The 22104-nt window shown below is 35.9% G+C and overlaps 1 protein-coding gene across 1 annotated transcript in view; it reads right to left on the bottom strand.

Annotated features, from left to right (window-relative positions):
- The window catches only part of DIP2 (disco-interacting protein 2), a 635079-nt gene that overhangs the window by 219388 nt on the left and 393587 nt on the right, over window positions 1–22104 (bottom strand). The window contains 1 exon segment of the mRNA XM_075305884.1: window positions 19246–20559. Coding sequence (XP_075161999.1) covers window positions 19246–20559 — 1314 coding nt within the window.

Here is a 22104-nt window from a genome sequence, read left to right as displayed (position 1 = left end):
AAAAAATTTTTGAAAAATAAGGTTAAAAATTAAAAAAATTAAAAAATCAAAAATTAAAACATTAACCACATTAATTAATCAAAAAAATCCAAAATCCTTCATTAAATGACTAAAAATTAAAAATTTTTCCTTCAAAGATAATACCCACTTTATGGGATGTTGTAGTTTGGGAAAATTCTAATGTATCCTGTGTTATTGTTACAGGATAGGTGGGGTGATTTTAGTTTAAGGAGGTAGGGATTGTTAGATGTATAAGAATTAAAAATTGAAAGAAAATAAAAAATTAAAAATTATTAAAAATTAAAAAATTAAAAGTCAAACAGAATCTTTAAAAAATAAAAAAAAAATAAGCAATTAAAAAGGAATGTGGATGTATAACAGTTAAAAATTGAAAGGAATTTATTAAAAATTGAAAAATCAATCAAATAAAACATTAACCAATCAATCAATCAAAAAATTAAAAACCTTTATCAAATCACCAAAAAATTAAAATTCTTTCAAAGATAATTCCTATTTCATGGGATGGAGTGATTAGCGAATTTTACATTTCTCCAAAATCAGAGGAGTTATTTAACTATCGTAAGAAAACACGATCCTTATTTCCGCTGCTTCTTGCCCTCCATCTCGATCCCCTTTCATATCGTTCTAAGTTTTCCGTTCCTATCAACATGAATTCATCCTATGTTCCCTTGTTAGTACCCCCCATAAATTATCAAAATACGGTCCTACAAATTTTTGTATAATCACGAAATCCTAAAATAACTATTCAATGCATAGCTCCTCCTAAAATATCTAATATAGGAATTATAAAGAAGGGAACAAAAACCCGCAGTATAAATGAAGTTAAAAAATTAGTGAAAATTACAAAAAATCCCTTAAAGATTCAAAGTGGTGTTTTCCGAGAAGAAAAATTTTTCAAACGATGAGGAAAAAACAGAATTAAGGCATATCAAAAAGAAATATCTTCTCAGAATAAAAACATCAAATGCCGTCAAGGCCCTAAGTGGCGTTTCCTGTAGCGCTTTCGTCCCGGCCAAGGACTCATCAGCAGGATTTTCATAACTCAATTAATGAAAAATTAAAAAACTGAGCTCGAAAACAAAATGAAAAATTCTTTCAAAAAACTTTCCCTTTTCCCAAAAATCCGATTAATATTATAGATCAGAGAGACATCAAAAATTATTATACAATAGAGTCAGAAAAAACACTAAAAAATATAAAGAAATCCTGAAAAATAAAATTAGAAAAATGGCTCACCTCAGTATATCAGGAAACCTAATCACTACACTAACCCCGTATATACACTAATAATCGGCACTGTCCTATTCATCAAAACCTTAACTCATCGACTCAACAATCACTACAGACCACAATTACATGCCTCATCTACTTATATTCCCTAATAGCTTATATACCCCATATTACATTCCTCTGCCCAATATCGTTTATTTCCGATTCTAATTTGTATTCTTTATAGTTTTTTTTCTCATTTTCGGTTCTTTTCAATAATGATTACTAATACCAGATTCCTCTGTTTCATTAAATGTATTCCCATTAATTCACCTTTAATACTTGCCTTATTAAAAAGCTCAATTTTACTTTATTTTGCACGGTATTACCGACCTTCGAAATTTCGATAGGCCTATAATCGATTATATGACCACATCATAAGCCTTGTCAGCAATGGCAAAATACGTTTTAGCGAGAGTATGAGAGGTTTGCTCTGCAAATCAAGAACCGCTAACAAAAATCGCTTTATCATTTGGAGATAAAATAAAAATTCTATACAAATTAAACCATCTCGGAAACCTAACAACAAAAAATTTAATACAATTTTAAATCGAAGTTTTTCGCAAAATACGTGCGTGTTCTTTGGCCATATTTAAGTAAAATAAGAAGCGAACATTAATTTTTTGACTTGACTTTGACTTAAAACAAAAACGTCAGGTAATACAAGCAACTGGATTAATTCGCTAGAAAAATATATATATATATATTTTTTTTTAACAAACCAAAATTTACAACTTTTCCATTGTTTTATTGCGAAGCCACACCGACTCTCGCAAATACCAAAAGTGAAAGAAGGTTTCTGGCCAACAAAAATAACTTTGGAATACCCACAAGGAGGACAACCAAAACTTTTGCTTTTTTCTGGTCCACATCTTGTGACAAATTTCATCCATTTCGCCATGCTTTGGTTCTGATGCCCAGACGACGAAATCGGCATATTGGCTTTTTACCCTTTACTCAGCTTGAAGTCATCTTTTGAGAGCAATTGCACCAGCCTTTTCATATTTCTGATGCCGTCAGACAAGAGATAAGCAGCCGTACATCATGGTATTCTGATAAACTACATTACTACCAAGAACTAAAAAATCACTTTGGAAAAATTGCCTCAAAATATTTGTCTTTTGCCGTCAATCTAAATTGAAACATATACATTTTGATACCCTTTGTCGTAATTTTAATGCTTAACCCATTTTTTTATACCCACCACCATAGAATAGTGACGGAGGTATAATAAGTTTGTCATTCCGTTTGTAACACATCGAAATATCGATTTCCGACTTATATAAAGTATATATATACTTGATCAGGGAGAAATTCTAAGATGATATAAGCATGTCCGTCTGTCTGTCTGTCTGTTGTAATCACGCTACAGCCTTCAATAATGGCGCTATCGTCCTGAAATTTGGCACAGATTCGTCTTTTGTTTGCAGGCAGGTCAAATTCGAAGATGTGCTATATCGGTCCAAGTTATGACATAGTCCCCATATAAACCGTCCTCCTGATTTGGGAAATAAAATAAGTAGAAATATAATTTAATAAAGATAATAATAATAATAAGGAATTTAATATGATACTGAATTAGATATTGTTGTCTATACATAAAGATTTCTTTGTGATTAACTGCCCTGAATTAGATATTTTGTCAGCTTCGTCTTGAACTGCACTGTGTTGTATATAAAGGGTGATACGGTCAAAATTTGGTCAATATAAACTTGACGTATTTCTTTCAATTTTGCATTTAAAAAACCTGAACACCCCTCATTTTGAAGGTGTGTGTGTGTAGAATGTTGCTCCTATTTTGAATTTGGAATTCACTCTTCAGTTGTCAAAATGCCGTCCAAGCAAGAAGAGCAGCGTATCAAAATTTTGCTCGCGCATCGCGAAAATCCGAGCTACTCGCACGCAAAGCTGGCAAAATCGCAAAAAGTTGCCAAATCAACCGTTACAAATGTAATTAAAGTGAAAGTTAAAGTAAAGTGGGGGAAATCGAAAACCTGAAGCCGCTGAGACGACAAAGAGAGTTGCCGGTAGTTTCAAGCGAAACCCTAACCTCTCTCTCCGAGATGCCGCAAATAAGCTGGGTGTATCGTCTACAACCGTGCATCGAGCCAAAAAACGAGCCGGACTATCGACTTACAAGAAGGTAGTGACTCCAAATCGCGATGATAAACAAAATACGACGGCCAAAGCGCGTCGTAGCAGATATTTTCAAGCACATAAAACTGTCAAAGTTCGCAAAGAAATATCTGGTTTGGCAAGCCATCTGTACCTGTGGCTTGAAAAGCAGCATTTTCATAGCTTCCGGGACTGTCAACCAAGAAATTTACGTGAAAGAGTGCTTGAATAAACGTCTGCTGCCTTTCCTGAAGAAACACGGTTGTTCCGTACTGTTTTTGCCGGATTTGGCATCTTGCCATTACGGTAAAAAGGCCATGGAGTGGTACGCCGCCAACAACGTGCAGGTGGTTCCCAAAGACAAGAACCCTCCCAACACGCCAGAGCTCCGCCCAATTGAGAAATACTGTGCTATTGTCAAGCGGATCCTAAAGAAGACCAAAAAACTGCTAAGGACGAGCAGCAGTTCAAGGCAAACTGGATTTCTGCGGCGAAGAAGGTGGATAAGGTGGCTGTACAAAATCTGATGGCAGGTGTCAAGCGTGAGGCCCGGCAATTCGGATTTGGAAAAGCGAAACCCTAACTGAATATTTTTCCTGAATTTTATACTAAAAGAAATTTAATTTGATTTTTTATATAAACGATTTCACCGATTTACACGCGTTTTCCCTTGACCAAATTTTGACCGTATCACCTTTTAAGTTGAAGTTGACTGGGTAACTGATTCCAGAGACGCGTCGCATATAACAGGTTGGCTGATAAGTCCCCGGTCTGACGCATAGATGGTGTCGCTAGTATTAAATGCATATTATTTTTATATAGTACCAACCTTCAAATGATTCGTGTCAAAATTTGACGTCTGTAAGTCAATTAGATTGTAAGATAGAGCGTCTTTTGTGAAGCAACTTTTGTTATTGTGAAAAAAAATGGAAAAAAAGGAATTTCGTGTTTTTATAAAATACTGTTTTCTGCAGGGAAAAAATAAGGTGGAAGACAAAACTTGGCTTGATAATCAGTTTCCGGACTCTGCACCAGGGAAATCAACAATAATTGATTGGTATGCAAAATTCAAGAGTGGTGAAATGAGCACGGAGGACGGTGAACGCAGTGGACGCCCGAAAGAGGTGGTTACCGACGAAAACATCAAAAAAATCCACAAAATGGTTTTGAATGACCGTAAAATGAAGTTGATCGAGATAGCAGAGGCATTAAAGATATCAGAGGAACGTGTTGGTCATATCATTCATCAATATTTGGATATGCGGAAGCTCTGTGCAAAATGGGTGCCGCGCGAGCTCACATTTGACCAAAAAAAAACAACGTGTTGATGATACTGAGCGGTGTTTGCAGCTGTTAACTCGTATTACACCCGAGTTTTTCCGTCGATATGTGACAATGGATGAAACATGGCTCCATCACTACACTCCTGAGTCCAATCGACAGTCGGCTGAGTGGACAGCGACCGGTGAACCGTCTCCGAAGCGTGAAAAGACTCAAAAGTCCGCTGGCAAAGTAATGGCCTCTGTTTTTTGGGATGCGCATGGAATAATTTTTATCGATTATCTTGAGAAGGGAAAACCCATCAGCAGTGACTATTATATGGCGTTATTGGAGCGTTTGAAGGTCGAAATCGCGGCAAAACGGCCCCATATGAAGAAGAAAAAAGTGTTGTTCCACCAAGACAACGCACCGTGCCACAAGTCATTGAGAACGATGGCAAAAATTCATGAATTGGGCTTCGAATTGCTTCCCCACCCACCGTATTCTCCAGATCTGGCCCCCAACGACTTTTTCTTGTTCTCAGACCTCAAAAGGATGCTCGCAGGGAAACAATTTGGCTGCAATGAAGAGGTAATCGCCGAAACTGAGGCCTATTTTGAGGCGAAACCGAAGGAGTACTACCAAACTGGTATCAAAAAATTGGTCATTATAATCGTTGTATCGCAGGGAAGGGAACTATGTTGAATAATAAAAACGAATTTTGACAAAAAAATGTGTTTTTCTTTGTTAGACCGGGGACTTATCAGCCAACCTGTTATATAAAACTACCGCTCAGATAACGGACTTCTATGTCGAATCTGTATCAAATTGTTACCACGGTTGGATCTACCGAATGTTAATCGTTCGTAGAGATATGGTGGTTCCATTGTGTGTGTAATCTTTTGGAGGAATATTAGAGTTCTGAGTTGAACGTATTTGGCAAACGGCATACCAAAAATTTTGTTCGCAAAAATTGTCACACTATCGTAACGTTTCAATCCGAAGACGTAACGGGCAATGTTGTTGAACGTGGTTGTTAGTCTTTTTAAGTCAGTGGTGTTACATCCAGAGAAAATTCCACAGCAATATAACAAAGTAGGCAGAACATAGGATTTGGCCAACAGCAGTCTTATACGAAAAGGTGTAAACGATTGAGTATACCAAAGATTACGCAACATGCCGTATATTTTACCGCAGTTAGCATTAATATGATCAGACCAAGTTAAATTCTCATTGAAAGTTACTCCAAGATTCTTCACTTTCTTGACAAGTTCTATTTGGCAGTTACCCAGAAATATGTTAACATTCCCCACAGTTGTGAACTTCTTATGAATCAGAATTGCCTTCGCCCAATCCAGGATCCTGTTGAGATCATTGTTAACATTCATTACACACCTATCGATTGTATCCGTAGTGGCAGATGTGTATAGCTGGACATCATCAGCATACATTCTTATGTTGGTATGTTCAAGCTGGTTCGGTAAATCATTCGAGTACATCGTATATAGCAAGTATGCACCCCTGAGGAACAGCCCTTTTTGTTGTCATCTGTGACGATGCATTGTTGCCAGAAACGGTTAGTTGCTTTCTGTCTTCCAAATAGCTAGACATTAGTCGTACAATAGATTCAGAGAAAGAAAACAAGTGGATGAGTTTATAATACAAAGTCGGATAGTGGACAGTGTCAAAAGCTTTCGAATGATCTAACAGTACCAAAATAGAAACTTCATTTTTGTCAAGATTGTTACGTATCGATTCCACAACGTCTACTAAGGCAGTGAGACAGCTATGCCTCGGAATCCAGATGGACGGTCAGTTATAATCTTATGTTCAGTTAAATATTGAAGAATTTGTAGATTAACAAGTCTTTCAAACACTTTCGAGATAAATAGTAAAATCGCAATAAAATCGCAAGACAACGCACCGTGCCACAAGTCATTGAGAACGATGGCAAAAATTCATGAATTGGGCTTCGAATTGCTTCCCCACCCACCGTATTCTCCAGATCTGGCCCCCAACGACTTTTTCTTGTTCTCAGACCTCAAAAGGATGCTCGCAGGGAAACAATTTGGCTGCAATGAAGAGGTATTCGCCGAAACTGAGGCCTATTTTGAGGCGAAACCGAAGGAGTACTACCAAACTGGTATCAAAAAATTGGTCATTATAATCGTTGTATCGCAGGGAAGGGAACTATGTTGAATAATAAAAACGAATTTTGACAAAAAAATGTGTTTTTCTTTGTTAGACCGGGGACTTATCAGCCAACCTGTTATATAAAACTACCGCTCAGATAACGGACTTCTATGTCGAATCTGTATCAAATTGTTACCACGGTTGGATCTACCGAATGTTAATCGTTCGTAGAGATATGGTGGTTCCATTGTGTGTGTAATCTTTTGGAGGAATATTAGAGTTCTGAGTTGAACGTATTTGGCAAACGGCATACCAAAAATTTTGTTCGCAAAAATTGTCACACTATCGTAACGTTTCAATCCGAAGACGTAACGGGCAATGTTGTTGAACGTGGTTGTTAGTCTTTTTAAGTCAGTGGTGTTACATCCAGAGAAAATTCCACAGCAATATAACAAAGTAGGCAGAACATAGGATTTGGCCAACAGCAGTCTTATACGAAAAGGTGTAAACGATTGAGTATACCAAAGATTACGCAACATGCCGTATATTTTACCGCAGTTAGCATTAATATGATCAGACCAAGTTAAATTCTCATTGAAAGTTACTCCAAGATTCTTCACTTTCTTGACAAGTTCTATTTGGCAGTTACCCAGAAATATGTTAACATTCCCCACAGTTGTGAACTTCTTATGAATCAGAATTGCCTTCGCCCAATCCAGGATCCTGTTGAGATCATTGTTAACATTCATTACACACCTATCGATTGTATCCGTAGTGGCAGATGTGTATAGCTGGACATCATCGGCATACATTCTTATGTTGGTATGTTCAAGCTGGTTCGGTAAATCATTCGAGTACATCGTATATAGCAAGTATGCACCCCTGAGGAACAGCCCTTTTTGTTGTCATCTGTGACGATGCATTGTTGCCAGAAACGGTTAGTTGCTTTCTGTCTTTCAAATAGCTAGACATTAGTCGTACAATAGATTCAGAGAAAGAAAACAAGTGGATGAGTTTATAATACAAAGTCGGATAGTGGACAGTGTCAAAAGCTTTCGAATGATCTAACAGTACCAAAATAGAAACTTCATTTTTGTCAAGATTGTTACGTATCGATTCCACAACGTCTACTAAGGCAGTGAGACAGCTATGCCTCGGAATCCAGATGGACGGTCAGTTATAATCTTATGTTCAGTTAAATATTGAAGAATTTGTAGATTAACAAGTCTTTCAAACACTTTCGAGATAAATAGTAAAATCGCAATAGGACGGAATTCGTTGGAACCTTTGGAACAGGTATAATTTTAGCCAGTTTCCACAGTGTTGGAAATGAACTAGTTGTTATAATAGTGTTTATAATATAAGTAATGTATTTAAGTATTCTCGGAATAAGTTTGACAAATTTTGGGCAGATTTCGTCAGTACCGACAGCGTTTGACTTTATTGTCATGATACTATTGAGCACCTCGTTATCAAATACATGCCTTAGACTAAAACCACGTTGAGAGGTGGAAGTTACAGTTCGGGAACTATAGAAATCAGCATTCACCGCAGGCATCGGTATATTTACAAACTTTTCATTAAGTACGTTAACATCCAAGTTCGAGTTATGATTAATAGTCGTTGTAATACCAATTTTCTTTATTTCATTCCACGTCTTCCTTGTGGTGGTAGCATTATTGAATTTGTTAGTATAATAAACAGTTTTTCATGTTTAACCTTTCGAACTACATCTTTTCTGGCAGATTGAAAGGTTGAGTAGAGCTCAGGAGTTTTGTATCTTTTCCACCTCTTGTATGCCCATGGTTTCAAGTCAGTTTTAATATTCTTTGTTACCATGGGTACATGTTGATTGTAGAGATCAACTATATTATCACTTACAAAGGTGACCTTGCTGTCCACAGAACTAAGATAATAAATTGGATTCCAATCATTTCGATTCACATCTAGTTCCAGATCAGATATGCTTAAACGCCTAAAGTCGCGGTATGTATAGGTTTCAGTTTGCCTGTTAATAGATATGTCGTATGATAGAAATATGAGGTCATGCCTAGAGAAAGCTGATCCATCAAGTTGATCGTAGTGTAATATTTTATGACCATTGCTTACGAAAAACAGGTCTAGCAAGGTATTGCAGGTTGTGGCGAAATGGGTTGGTACACTATCGTTGACCAGCCTTAAGTTCATAGCAGCCATGGCATCCTTCAGTTGCGTATCCACGATCACATTGTTGTTAAAATCACTTATTATGACATCGTTATATAGTACAGATATGGTTTTATGGCTTAGTTATCAAAGGATCAATATTTACAAAGCGATTCGGCCTATATACACAGCCCATTAACAGTTTTTCATTGTTAACACGAAGTTCTAGGAATAAGTGTTCAATGCTTTCCCCAGGTTCAGAGTTTAGAGCAGTTCTACCAGAAATGCCATTGCGAAGATATATGGCAACTCCACCTCCATTAGTGTGCCGATCAGATCTAAATAGTCTGTATCCATTTAGTTTGTAAATATTATCCTTTCTGTCCGGATGGAACCATGACTCCGATATACAGATTACGTCAAGTGATGAGTTCTCGAAAAGGTATCGGAACTCGTCAAGTTTATTGTTCAGGCCCTGAGCATTTAAGTGACAAATGTTAAGGCCACTTGTGCGTTTAGCGATAATTCGAACCATTAAGAAGTTGTTATCTCTGGGACCATAAGTCGATGTATCCGTTAGGGATGAAAAAATTACTAACAGTGCAGTAAGTAACGATTAGAGTAGATTTATAGTATGAATTATAAGAGGCTAGATTAGTGGTATTAATAATGATGTCCATAAATTCGGACGTGTAAAACAAAAGTGTGGTTATATAGCAGATTTTAAAATTATTGAGCAGATTGTAGTTGGGGGCGAAAAAACTTATCGATTTCATCAGGGAATTCAATCATCGAGCTCGGATGGACATGAATGAACGCCCCTTCGATGTCTAGAAACGCCACGATTGTGTATTCTTTGACAGATAGTGAGCTTTAAATAAAGCTGACTAGTTCATGTAATGCTGTCTCAATAGACCTCCCCTTCGAGTATGCATGCTGTCGTTTCGACAACAAACTTGAATCGATGCTAGTTCCAAGATAAATATCTATCATCCTCTCCAGAGTCTTAAGTAGGAATGAGGATAAGCTGATTGGTCGGAAATCCTTCGCCCTCGAGTGAGAGGCTTTTCCCGCTTTAGGTATGAAACCGACTTTTGTTTCCCTCCACTTTCCTGGGATATATGATAAGTTGATATATCCTTTATGTATTTGTAGTGACAAAGTCTGATTTAATTTCGTGTATCTTCTTAGTGTTATTAATATGAACGTAGTTCAACATTTCCAAAGATAAGAGATTTACGAATTCGTTTTCAATTGGGATTTGTTGAATTGATGGTGGAGAAACTTCCATATGGGGAGCTTCCAAATTTCTGTAAAGTTTGTTATTTATTTTAACAGTTACGTTGTGGAATTTGATCAAATATGTTCCACTAATAGTTTCATTGTTAATTGTTCCATTAAAGTCGTTAAGTAATATCACACCGGGAGATATAATTTCTACGTTTGGTAGATGATATCCTTGGGACATCGTGCATGATGAATTTCTACCACTGAGGAGCCGCGGCATGCAATTATCTTTGGATATATTAACTAGTTGGTTCAATTTACAAATCTTTACGTCATTTATTTTAGGGCATGCATTTAAGATTCCATATATTTCATTATTAATTTTCATTATTTCTTTATATTTAACATTTACAATTTTGCCATTTCTTTTTACGGGTTTCAATATTACATCAGTATAAATTTTTTTGCTCATAACAATTACATACATTATTTTCTTTTTATTATATAATACCTTTACATTTGATAATTCAAGTGCTTGTTCTACAGATGAACATGAAAATTTGTCTTCAACTAATTTGTTCAATGTTTTTTTAATTTCTTCTTTATTTAAGAGGACCGAATTTATTACATTTTGTTTTGCCCATTCTACGGCATATTAATTAGTTCCTCTTTGACAAATCTTAACCTAATTTGTAAGCTGATGGCAGCTTCGTTAATTAACTGATTGTTCTTTTTTATAGAATTATTTATTTTATTCGTAATGTCTGTTAAATTTCTTAACCTTTCCGTAAATATTTCATTTATCAAGACTTGTTGATTAATATTTTTAATGATTCATTTAGCGTATTTGCTATTAATTCATAATCGTCGTGATCAGGGGATCCTGCGATGTATTTCCATACAGTTCCAAGTATATTAATAACTTTCTTATTTCTTGTCCGTCATTAATTGCCATGAGATGCGATAGTGTGCGATTAAACACTTGTAGTTCGCTGGCGAAAGATGAATGGAGGGTCAAGAGTATTCTATAAAATGAGAGAGATAAAATGAGGAAGGGGGGTAAACTTAACTTTTTATATTACTTTTGTGGACAACTCTTCCTGACTCTGTAATAATTGTTGTGGAATGATTTTCCTTAACAACTTCTTTTCTAAATGTTGGTGACAATTTCGTTCCTAAACGCTTATTGTTTATAACATAAATTGTGTCTCCTGGCTCGTATTGTCTTATTGGTTCTCGATTTTTATTATGATTTTTAAGATAGATCGCCTGTTTGTCTCTTAGTCTTTGTATGTTATCCTGTCGAGCTTTTTCGTACGTTTCGGGGTTTGTGCTAACTCGTCGTCCGAAAAACACTTCAAGTGGTCTCTGTTCTGTCGTACTGTGAATGGTATAGTTGTACTCATAAGTCGCCCTGTTTGGGAGTTGACGAAATGTGTAATTTGTGCGTTGACTTTTCAAGCAGTGAATAATTTCTGTCAATGTAGAATGGAAGCGTTCTACCTGGCCGTTTACAGTATTTGTGTAGGGTGGGGCTTTATATATTTTTATCCCTAGCGTATCCTGTAGCATAAATGTTATTGTTTCTGAATTAAAGGATGGTTCATTATCGAATACTACTATTTTTGGCACACCATATAAGAAAATTAGTTTTCTTATAGGCTCTCTAACGTCTTCAATAGCCCTTGATTTAATGAGCTTGCATTGGGCGTATTTCGAAAATTTATCCAATGCTGTAAGGACAAGGTGATTTTCCGTTCTATAAATATCAATATGGAGGATTTCTCCGGGGTATGTAGGAATTGGAGTTTCTTTAAGTACGGGTTTTGGCGGGTGCCTATCGTACTTATTTTCCTTACAAACTGTGCATTGCTTCCCTATGCCATTAATCTTGTGGTTCATACGGGGAAAATAAAAATTTTCAAGAATTTGTGCCTTATTTTCCTTTCCATTTCTGTGAGCTTTTCTATGTGTGCTAGTGATTATTTCTTCCTGTTGTTATTCGTTTTTCACATCTTCCACTTGGAGGTTTGTGAACCTTATTCGATATTTTGAGAAGTGGTCCGGGTAAATTTCCTGGATTTTTCCCATCAGTGCTTCAGGAGCCTTAATGCCATTTATTACTGACGGGTTAAGGTATTTTGTTAAGGTTGAAACTAGTTGATTTGGGATATACTCTACTTTTGAAATTAGGTGTCTATGTACGGTCGGAAAAACTATTTCAAATTTATATTGGGATGGCAACGTGGGGTCGAAAATTATTTGATTTTTAAAAACATTTATATGAGTTTCTACGCTATAAATGAGATTGTGAGAAGAACAGTCATCGCTGTGTGTCATTTCAGACATTGAATTAATTGGTGATTGTGCTGGTACTCTTGAAAGGGCGTCAGCTACCACATTACTTTTCCCTGGCTTATAGAATAATTCATAATCATATTCTTCTAGTATAGCCTTCCATCGTTTCATCTTGTTGTTGTTGTTTTTGTTGCTTAGAGAATAGGTTAGAGGCTGATGGTCGGTAAAAATTTTGACTTTCGCTGCGCCATATAGAAAATTTCGAAGCGAATTTAGTGCCCAAATGATGGCAAGCATTTTTTTCTCATTCGCTGCGTAATGTTCTTCAGCCTTGCTTAGTGTTCTTGAAATAAAAGTGATTGGTTTATCCTTTTGCGAGAGGACTGCACCAAGAGCGAACTCTGACACATCAGTAGTTAGCTCAAAACATTCTTCATAGTTTGGGTAGGATAGCAATAAATCTTCTGATACCAAGGAATTCTTTATTTTGTTAAAGGCTTCTATTGCCTCTTCGTTTAAGTCTACAATGACTTTCGAAGGCTGTCTTTTAGATACATGACCTTCTTCTCCTCTGAGAAGCGACGTGAGAGGTTTCGCTAATTTAGCATAGTCTCTTATGAAGCGGCGATAATAGCCGGATAAACCTAAGAAGGATCGAAGCTCTTTCAGAGTTCGGGGTTGTGGGAAATTTGTTATAGCCTCGACTTTTTTTGGGTTGGTCTTAATACCTGCCTGTGATACTACAAATCCCAGAAATTCTACCTCTTCCTTGAAGAAATGACATTTATCCAGTTGGATTTTCATGTTAGCATCTTCTAAGGTCTTAAATACGTTTTCGATATCTCTAATATGATCTTCTTCAGATTTGCTATAAATGACTATGTCATCGATGTACACATAGCATGTCCTTCCTATAAAATCACGAAGGATATCGTCAAGCGCGCGTTGAAATATTGACGGCGCGTTTTTCAAACCGAACGGTAAACGAGTGAACTCGTATTTGCCGTTGTTTATAGAAAATGCAGACTTTTCTATATCAGAGTTTTTGAGCGGGATTTGATGAAATCCGCTTTTGAGATCTAACACCGAAAAATATTTACTGTTCCCTAATTTCGCCAATACGTCCGATATTTCCGGAATGGGATACCTGTCTGAAATCGTCACAGTATTCAATTTCCTATAATCTATCACCATTCGAAATTGTTTGTTTCCTTGAGAGTCGGGTTTCTTATTGACGATCCATACTGGAGAATTGTATGGCGACCTCGACGGTCGTATGATTCCGTCATTTAACAATTTTTCGACTTGACTCTCGACTCCCTGCTTTAATGAAGCTGGATAGGGATAACATTTTGTATAAACTTGGGAGTCGGTTGATGTACGAATTTCTCCTATTACTTTCGTGGTGTAGGTCAATTTTTCATCTGGCTCTGAGAAAAGTGAGGGAAATTTGGAGACTAAGGTTTACATAATTTCTTTCTGTTTACTATTTATTTGTTCGTCTTGCAGCTTAATCGAATTTACGCTTCGGCTGAGGAGTTGCTTGATTTGAATTGTTTTCTTGTCACGAATGACCATACAGGTTTTACTTGTATAAATGACTGCGTCTAATGCTTTCAGACTGTCGTTACCTAAAATTCCATGAAATGATTTAAGAGTGGGCATTAAGAAAAATTTAAGATTATCACTTTGGCCAAAAAGATTAATATACGTATGTGAATCTATTTGAACGTTTCCTGCTACAGACTTTGCATAGAATGGAAACTTATTGGGAATTACCTTTTTTACAAGATTTGGTTGGATATAATTTTTGCTTGAGCCGGTACCAATAAGGATTTAGAGTATTTCGCCGCTCTTCGTTCGACATTCAAAATATGGGAGCGAAGAGCTCGTCATTCTAATAAATGAATATCGTCAAATTCTTCATCTAAATTGTCGATTTCTTCTTCTTCTTGCGTCATTTCATATTGTTCTTGTGCCGTCTGATAGTAATCCTCTTTCTCATCATCTATGTTACCATAGTAGGAGCTATCATCGGTTCCAATGTGAAAGTTGCGTTGGACCTTAAGAGGTTGAACATTCCGTTGAGAGGGTGGATTCATTGGTCTTTTACCTAAGAACTGATGTTGCGTTGGCCTATTAGCATAGTTAACTTGTTGAGAACTGATACTCCTATCAACATCCATAGGCTCTGGTGGCTTTGATGCGGATGGACGCGGGGGTGGTTGTCTGTGCTGATTATTAAGAATTTGGTTGTTTCCGTTATTGTTCGCTCTTACGGTAAACGGATTTTGTGGGCGTGCAATGTAGGCTAGTTCTGGATAAAATGGTTGTCTGTTTCTATAAGCGTTGTTTCCTCGGGGCAAAGGAGGTTTTGGGTATTGAAAGTTATTCCTATTGAAATTTTGAGCGTGGTTCGTACGAAATTTTTGATTTTTCAATTTAAGGCATAGATGCAGAGCTTGCGGCAAGTCGGCCGGTTCTCTCATGCCTAACAATCTTGGGAGATCGCCATTAAGGCCTCTTATGAATGTGTCGAGCGCCTTACCTCGATATGTTTGCGTTAGTAAATTGAGGGCTTCGTCTCCGACATCTAAACCGCTTAACTTATTTAGGATCAGTGAAAGATGCGAGTACACGGCTTGGTAAAACTCCTGTACTGTCGAGTTTCCTTGTATTAGTCCTGTCATCTGGTACTCTAGTGTCGATACGTCCCTCTTATCCGCGTAGTGTAGTGTCAAACATTTAGAAATTGCTGTCCAGTCTAGAGGCGTATTATACGACTCTAATGCTATGTCCGCGTTCCCTACTATCTTGTTCCTAATGGTATTAAGTATACCGTAATATTTAGGTGTTCCCTTACAATTTTCGTAGATTCTTAATATTCTCTCTACACTTTTTTTCCAGGAGTTAAACTCTCCTGCTTTTCCCGAAAACTCCCTAAGACATTTGACAACGTCTGGGATCTTGTCCAATTCGCCTAAGTTACCTCAATGTTGTTCGTCGATAGTTTGATCCACAGCATTTGCGTGTATCGTGTTCGAACCTAAAGACGTCTGCAACATCCTAGGCATTTGAGTATTTATTACTTCTAAAATGACTGTCCGAAGTTCCGTCAAATCAAAATTCCGTTCAGTATTAGACAAGGTACTAGGATTAGGGTTTGGGTCATTGTTAGTTGGGGGTACATTAAGAACAGGTGGCCGTAATACATTATTGGGGTTTGACATTTTGAACTTTTTTTTTTTGTTTCAGTTTCACCAAAAATTAAACTTTTTACAGTACTATGTTTAAAAATTGAAAATAAAATTTAATACGTTTCTTTATTTTCCTTCTATTTTGCCAGTAAATAAACTTTCTACAGCACTATGTGCTTACTAATTTGTTAATTTACTTGTCTTTATATCGAAAATAATATTTAATACGTTTCTGTTTTCTTTCAATTTCACCAGAAAATAAACTTTCTACAGCACTATGTGCTTATTAATTTGTTAATTTTCTTGTTTTTAGAGCGAAAATAATGTTTAATACATTAGATTATTTTATCTTTAATTTCATTGGTTTTAATGTTAAAAATAACTCAATATTTTAGTTACAGTTATAATTGTTCACTCTTGAATTTCTTAAACTTTTTTCGTTTAAAATATAAGTTCAATTTTCAATACAAAAATGGATTTGATTTTACATTTGTGTTTAATATGACAATTTGGTAATTACAATTTTTTAATAGTGTTCAATATTCTTATTTTTCATTAAAAATTTAATAACGTTATAAGACTTACATTAATGTAAAAGATCTCGATTTCATTGTCTCGGTTGCTATGGGTTGTCCTATTCGGCAGTGGTAATTGTCTTCTTCTATTCTGGTTGGTGTTCCTTTTGCTGTTTCTTTTCTATTGTGGTCTGTTGCTTTTAGTTATTTCTTTCTTCACTATATTGCTGCACTTGATTTGAGGCGAACTTGAGCCTTTTCCACTGTCACTTAATATTTTTGTAACTTGTGTTTTACTTCTGTTTTGCTTTGTTTTATTTAGTCCTTTACCGCGGGCAAAGTGGCTTGCACTCAATGCATCCCTTTCTCAAAATACTCGGAGGCCTCGTTTCTTTGCACTAGTTTTTCACGATAATTTTTTATAGATTTGTTCATACCGATAGTGACTTTTTTATTTAGTCCTTTACCGCGGGCAAAGTGGCTTGCACTCAATGCATCCCTTTCTCAAAATACTCGGGGGCCTCGTTTCTTTGCACTAGTTTTTCACGATATTTTTTTATAGACTTGTTCATACCGATAGTGACTTTTTTTATTTACTCACTTCGCGGTAATGTTATCTCACGATATTACACTTTTTTTAGAGTTCGCTCGGGCGCCAGTTATGATGGTTGGGTCCTTGAGTAGAAAAAATAATTTCTTAGAGTCGCCTGGACTCTTTCAACTTCCCAACCAAAAATAAAAAAACTTTATACTTTAGTTGACGACGCGTCGAGCGCCGGACTACTTCTTTATTGGGTGAATAAAAATGAAGTGGAATGTTTCTTTGTACGTTACTTAGAACTAAGACTTAGTTTTAATATTAAAAATGCTTACTTGCTACTTTCTATTAAATCAGACCATGTATTGAAATAAAAATAAAAACCGAAAAAAATGTATAAATTGATGCGTTTGCATTTATTGGCGAATTCTACGCGGGTTAATGATACTTGCTGCAATGCCTCGTATATATATATATATATATATATATATATATATATATATATATATATATATATATATATATATATATATATATATATATATATATATATATATATATATATATATATATATATATATATATATATATATATATATATATATATATATATGTATATATATATATATATATATATATATATATATATATATATATATATATATATATATATATATATATATATATATATATATATATATATATATATATATATATATATATATATATATATATATAATATATATATATATATATATATATATATATATATATATATATATATATATATATATATATATATATATATATATATATATATATATACATATATATATATATATTTATATATATATATATATATATATATATATATATATATATATATATATATATATATAATATATATATATATATATATATATATATATATATATATATATATATATATATATATATATATATATATATATATATATATATATATATATATATATATATATTTAAACGTGCTCGTACAAGCATTGAGGATGAACCACGTAGTGGACGCCCAAAAACAGCAACAACAACAGAAATTGTAGCCAAAGTGCATGATATGGTATTAAATGATAGATGAATAAAAGTGTGCGAGAAATTGCTAATATCATGGGTATCTCAAATGATCATACATTTAATTTTGCATGAAAAACTACAAATGAAAATGGATCAATTACATGTACAAATTCAAGAAAAACGTTCTGGCTTACAACACAAAACAATAAGTTTTCATCAAGACAACGCACTAGCGCACAAGAGTGTTTTAACAATGGCTAAAATCAACGAATTAAAGTACGAGTTGCTTGACCACCGACCTTATTCTCCTGGTTTAGCTCCCAGTGACTTTTACTTGTTCCCAAATCTAAAAAAATCCTTGCTGGCAAGCGTTTTACCTCAAATGAAGATGCAATTACAGTTGTAAACCACTATTTTGAAGACCTTGAGGAAAACTATTTTAATCAAGGGATAGAAGGGATGGAATGGTTCAGTAGGTATTGACAATTCAATATTGTGAGTTTTGTGAATTTATATACGAGAAGATGGGAGTATATATTTGTAATTTGACACATTGGGTCACATCTAATACAGGACTGAATGGTATCCTTGAAGTTTCTACCTAATCTTGCTGTAGATATCGCCCTTTTTCGTTGAATTATCTACCCAGCGAGAAAGCGTAGCCACAAAAGCAATGAGAATGTTCTTGTCGAATCGGGCAGTGGTGCAAAATTGGCTCGAATGTAATGAATTTTACAAGGGCTTGTCATATGGCGAAAACCAACTTTTTAAGCAACTGCTGCATTAATTTCCCAATAGTCCTTTAGATGCGATGTTGTTCAGTATTGCGGATTTCGTTTTATAAAATAAAGCTACTCTTGTATTTTAGTCAACGCATGGTTGTACGCTGAAGTTAAAACGACATTTATCGGTATATAAAGACATTTGGAATAATACTAGCTAATCCCAAGACTGCCGAGAAATGTATCGGTTCACTTTTCAAATATTTTTTGGAAATTTCTTTTGGAAACACATCAAGAGTAATGACATGCAAATTTTTGTGCTGTGTAGTTGACTTATATAAGCTACTCTTGTATTTTAGTCAACGCATGGTTGTACGCTAAAGTCAAAACGACATTTATCGCTATATAAAGACATTTGGAATAATACTAGCTTATCCCAAGACGGCCGAGAAATGTATTGGTTCACTTTTCAAATATTTTTTGGAAATTTGTTTTGGAAACGTATTAAGAGTAATGACATGCAAATTTTTGTGCTGTGTAGTTGACTTATATAAGTTTCAAATATTTGCCAGAGAATCACATCAATTTTCGTATGGCATATGAGCCGTGTATATATCACATATCAACAATACGATAAACAATGCAATGTAGAGTGATGTGTGTAGGATTATAATAATGTACAAATGCAATTGATACGAAGTGTAGTGAAGGTGTATATCAAGAAGATCTTCAAAAGCAAAAACTATTGGACTTACCTTGGTGTATTTCCCTGGGTTTAGGCAAATTTGTTACACAGGTGTGAGGGCACATAAGCACATTGGCAGGATGCAATGTTCCATCCAAAAATCTTCGTCGTGCTTCGCAGAGGTTTATACCGCCAAGGGGAGTTTTTGGCAAATGATTAGGCGGCACCAGCGCCAAACAGTATATTCCAACTTGATGAATTGAGTCAACCGCCTGCAATACTCTGGACATCCACTGAAAACTTTCTTCCTCAGAACAATCAGGCCTCTGTTCTGCTATGACGCATACACGTTCATCTCGTAAGACTTTAATGCTGAAAACCGCTATACGTCCCCTGTATATGAATCTCATGGGCTCTACAGCCAACACAGTAGCAATTATGTCATCAGCGTTGTGCTTGCGTCCAGTTACCGTCATCAATCCATCACGGGAACCACATACGAAAACAAGGCCACCAGGGCCCAAAAATCCCAATAAGCCCGATCGCACATAATAATCTTCACTGAGTGGTGTAGATTTTAATATTTGCCCATCCTTGTCGCACTCAGGATCCTCAAGCAATGGCTGTACTTTAAAGGTTGTATTTGTTAATCCTTCCAATTCAAAGTATGTGGATCCAGTTGATCCACTGGTTATGCAGATTTCACCAACTTGATCAGTCTTACAAAGGACAGGGTGACCTTCTGATCGCACAACAACAATGGTGGCTGTCGGCATAACCTGCCCGCAATCTTGCAACGTTAGAGATGTTAGAGAGTCTTCGCTGTCTACGCGTACCACCCCATGCGATAAAGCTGCCATTGACAAGACTCCTCTGCCTGTAGCTGACTGACTGAATCCTATAGAAGATCGTCCAGGACGACGCAGCGACACCGTAAAAACTTCCGAACTGCTGGCGCATGGACATATTGCATCTGGTCGCAGTCCTTTAGATTGAAACACACTTAGAAACTGGTCGCAAGATGACAATGACCAGGGATTAGCGCCATCGGCCACTAGTAACATACGCAAGGACGACAGAGATATATCTTTATGATCTTTTGTTGCCAGGAGCCCCCAATGAAGATCTCGGCTTTTGACTAGACAACAGGATGCCCTATGCTTTGTTATAAGTTGCATCCATGATGATGGTCTGAGCTTCATAAGAGCATAAGGTATGAATAATACATGCATCCCATTTAAGACAGACGTCAGGACAGAATGCCACAGGCCTACTTCCCGTTTGAAATCTAGAACGCACACCATCGTTTCTCCCTCTGTATAACGGCAAGCCATAGTTAAAGCTCGACAATGATCCATCATAGCCAATCTCGTTACAGTTACGCCTGCAAATAAATACGAAATATCCATACCAATTTGTATTATTAAGAGATATAATCAATAACCAATATGTTAAAATGGGATAATTTATCGACTCAGATGAATCAATGTACAAGGTAAGTGTTGTGATCTTATGTTTGAAAATAAAAGCCACTTCACTGTTTTTTTTTAAATTGATACAATTGAGATGCGAGTAAAGTTAATACAAACCATGTAAAGTTAATGTAAGGGAAAATAAATCCGTATATGAAAATTCGTTTCAGCGCCACCTATATGTGAAAAAATGAGTTATATACGAATAAATTTTTTTTTGTGCGATATAATCCTCCGTAGAAATTGGCATAAATTAGCCAAACGGGAAGAGATAGAAAATCCAAATTTTAACCAAAGATGAACTGAAACGATAGCTTTCGATTGGAATTAAAACCTTTTGCCAGAAATCTTCCGAATCGGAGTAATGTTGCATATACGAAACAGAGAGAAAAGTGACCACTGTGGCCAAATGGAAAAAGATGGGGTTCCAGATTTATATGTGAAAGATAGATCTTTTAGTGCTCTATCCGATGGTAAAAACGGATACAGCTAAATGTGTTTGGGAGTCTCAATATATGGCTTGGAAAAAAGTGGACGCACTGCTCCTGGAGAGAAAAGTGACCACTGTGGCCAAATGGAAAAAGATGGGATTCCAGATTTATATGTGAAAGATAGATCTTTTAGTGCTCTCTCCGATGGTAAAAACGGATACAGCTAAATGTGTTTGGGAGTCTCAATATATGGCTTGGAAAAAAGTGGACGCACTGCTCCTGGAGAGAAAAGTGACCACTGTGGCCAAATGGTAAAAGATGGGGTTCCAGATTTATATGTGAAAGATAGATCTTTTAGTGCTCTCTCCGATGGTAAAAACGGATACAGCTAAATGTATTTGGGAGTCTCAATATATGGCTTGGAAAAAAGTGGACGCACTGCTCCTGGAGAGAAAAGTGACCACTATGGCCAAATGGAAAAAGATGGGGTTCCAGATTTATATGTGAAAGATAGATCTTTTAGTGCTCTATCCTATGGTAAAAACGGATATTGCGAAATGTGTTTGGGAGTCTCAATATATGGCTTGGAAAAAAGTGGACGCACTTCACCTCAAGAGAAAAGTGACCACTGTGGCCAAATGGAAAAAGATGGGGTTCCAGATTTATATGTGAAAGATAGATCTTTAGTGCTCTATCCGATGGTAAAAACGGATATTGCGAAATGTGTTTGGGAGTCTCAATATATGGCTTGGAAAAAAGTGGACGCACTTCACCTCAAGAGAAAAGTGACCACTGTGGCCAAATGGAAAAAGATGGGGTTCCAGATTTATATGTGAAAGATAGATCTTTTAGTGCTCTATCCGATGGTAAAAAAGGATATTGTGAAATATGTTTGAGAGCCTCAATATATGGGTTGGAAAAAAATGGGGGCACTGCTCATAGAGAAAAATAGAAAAGATGGGGTTCCATTCACAGAAATATCACTAAAATATTTTAAATTGAAAACGCAATCATTTAAAAAATTAA

The sequence above is a fragment of the Haematobia irritans genome, chromosome 4, assembly GCF_050003625.1.
Source record: "Haematobia irritans isolate KBUSLIRL chromosome 4, ASM5000362v1, whole genome shotgun sequence".
NCBI lineage: Eukaryota > Metazoa > Arthropoda > Insecta > Diptera > Muscidae > Haematobia > Haematobia irritans.
The sequence above is the reverse complement of the archived record's forward strand: the minus strand, read 5'-3'. Positions and strand labels throughout refer to the sequence as shown.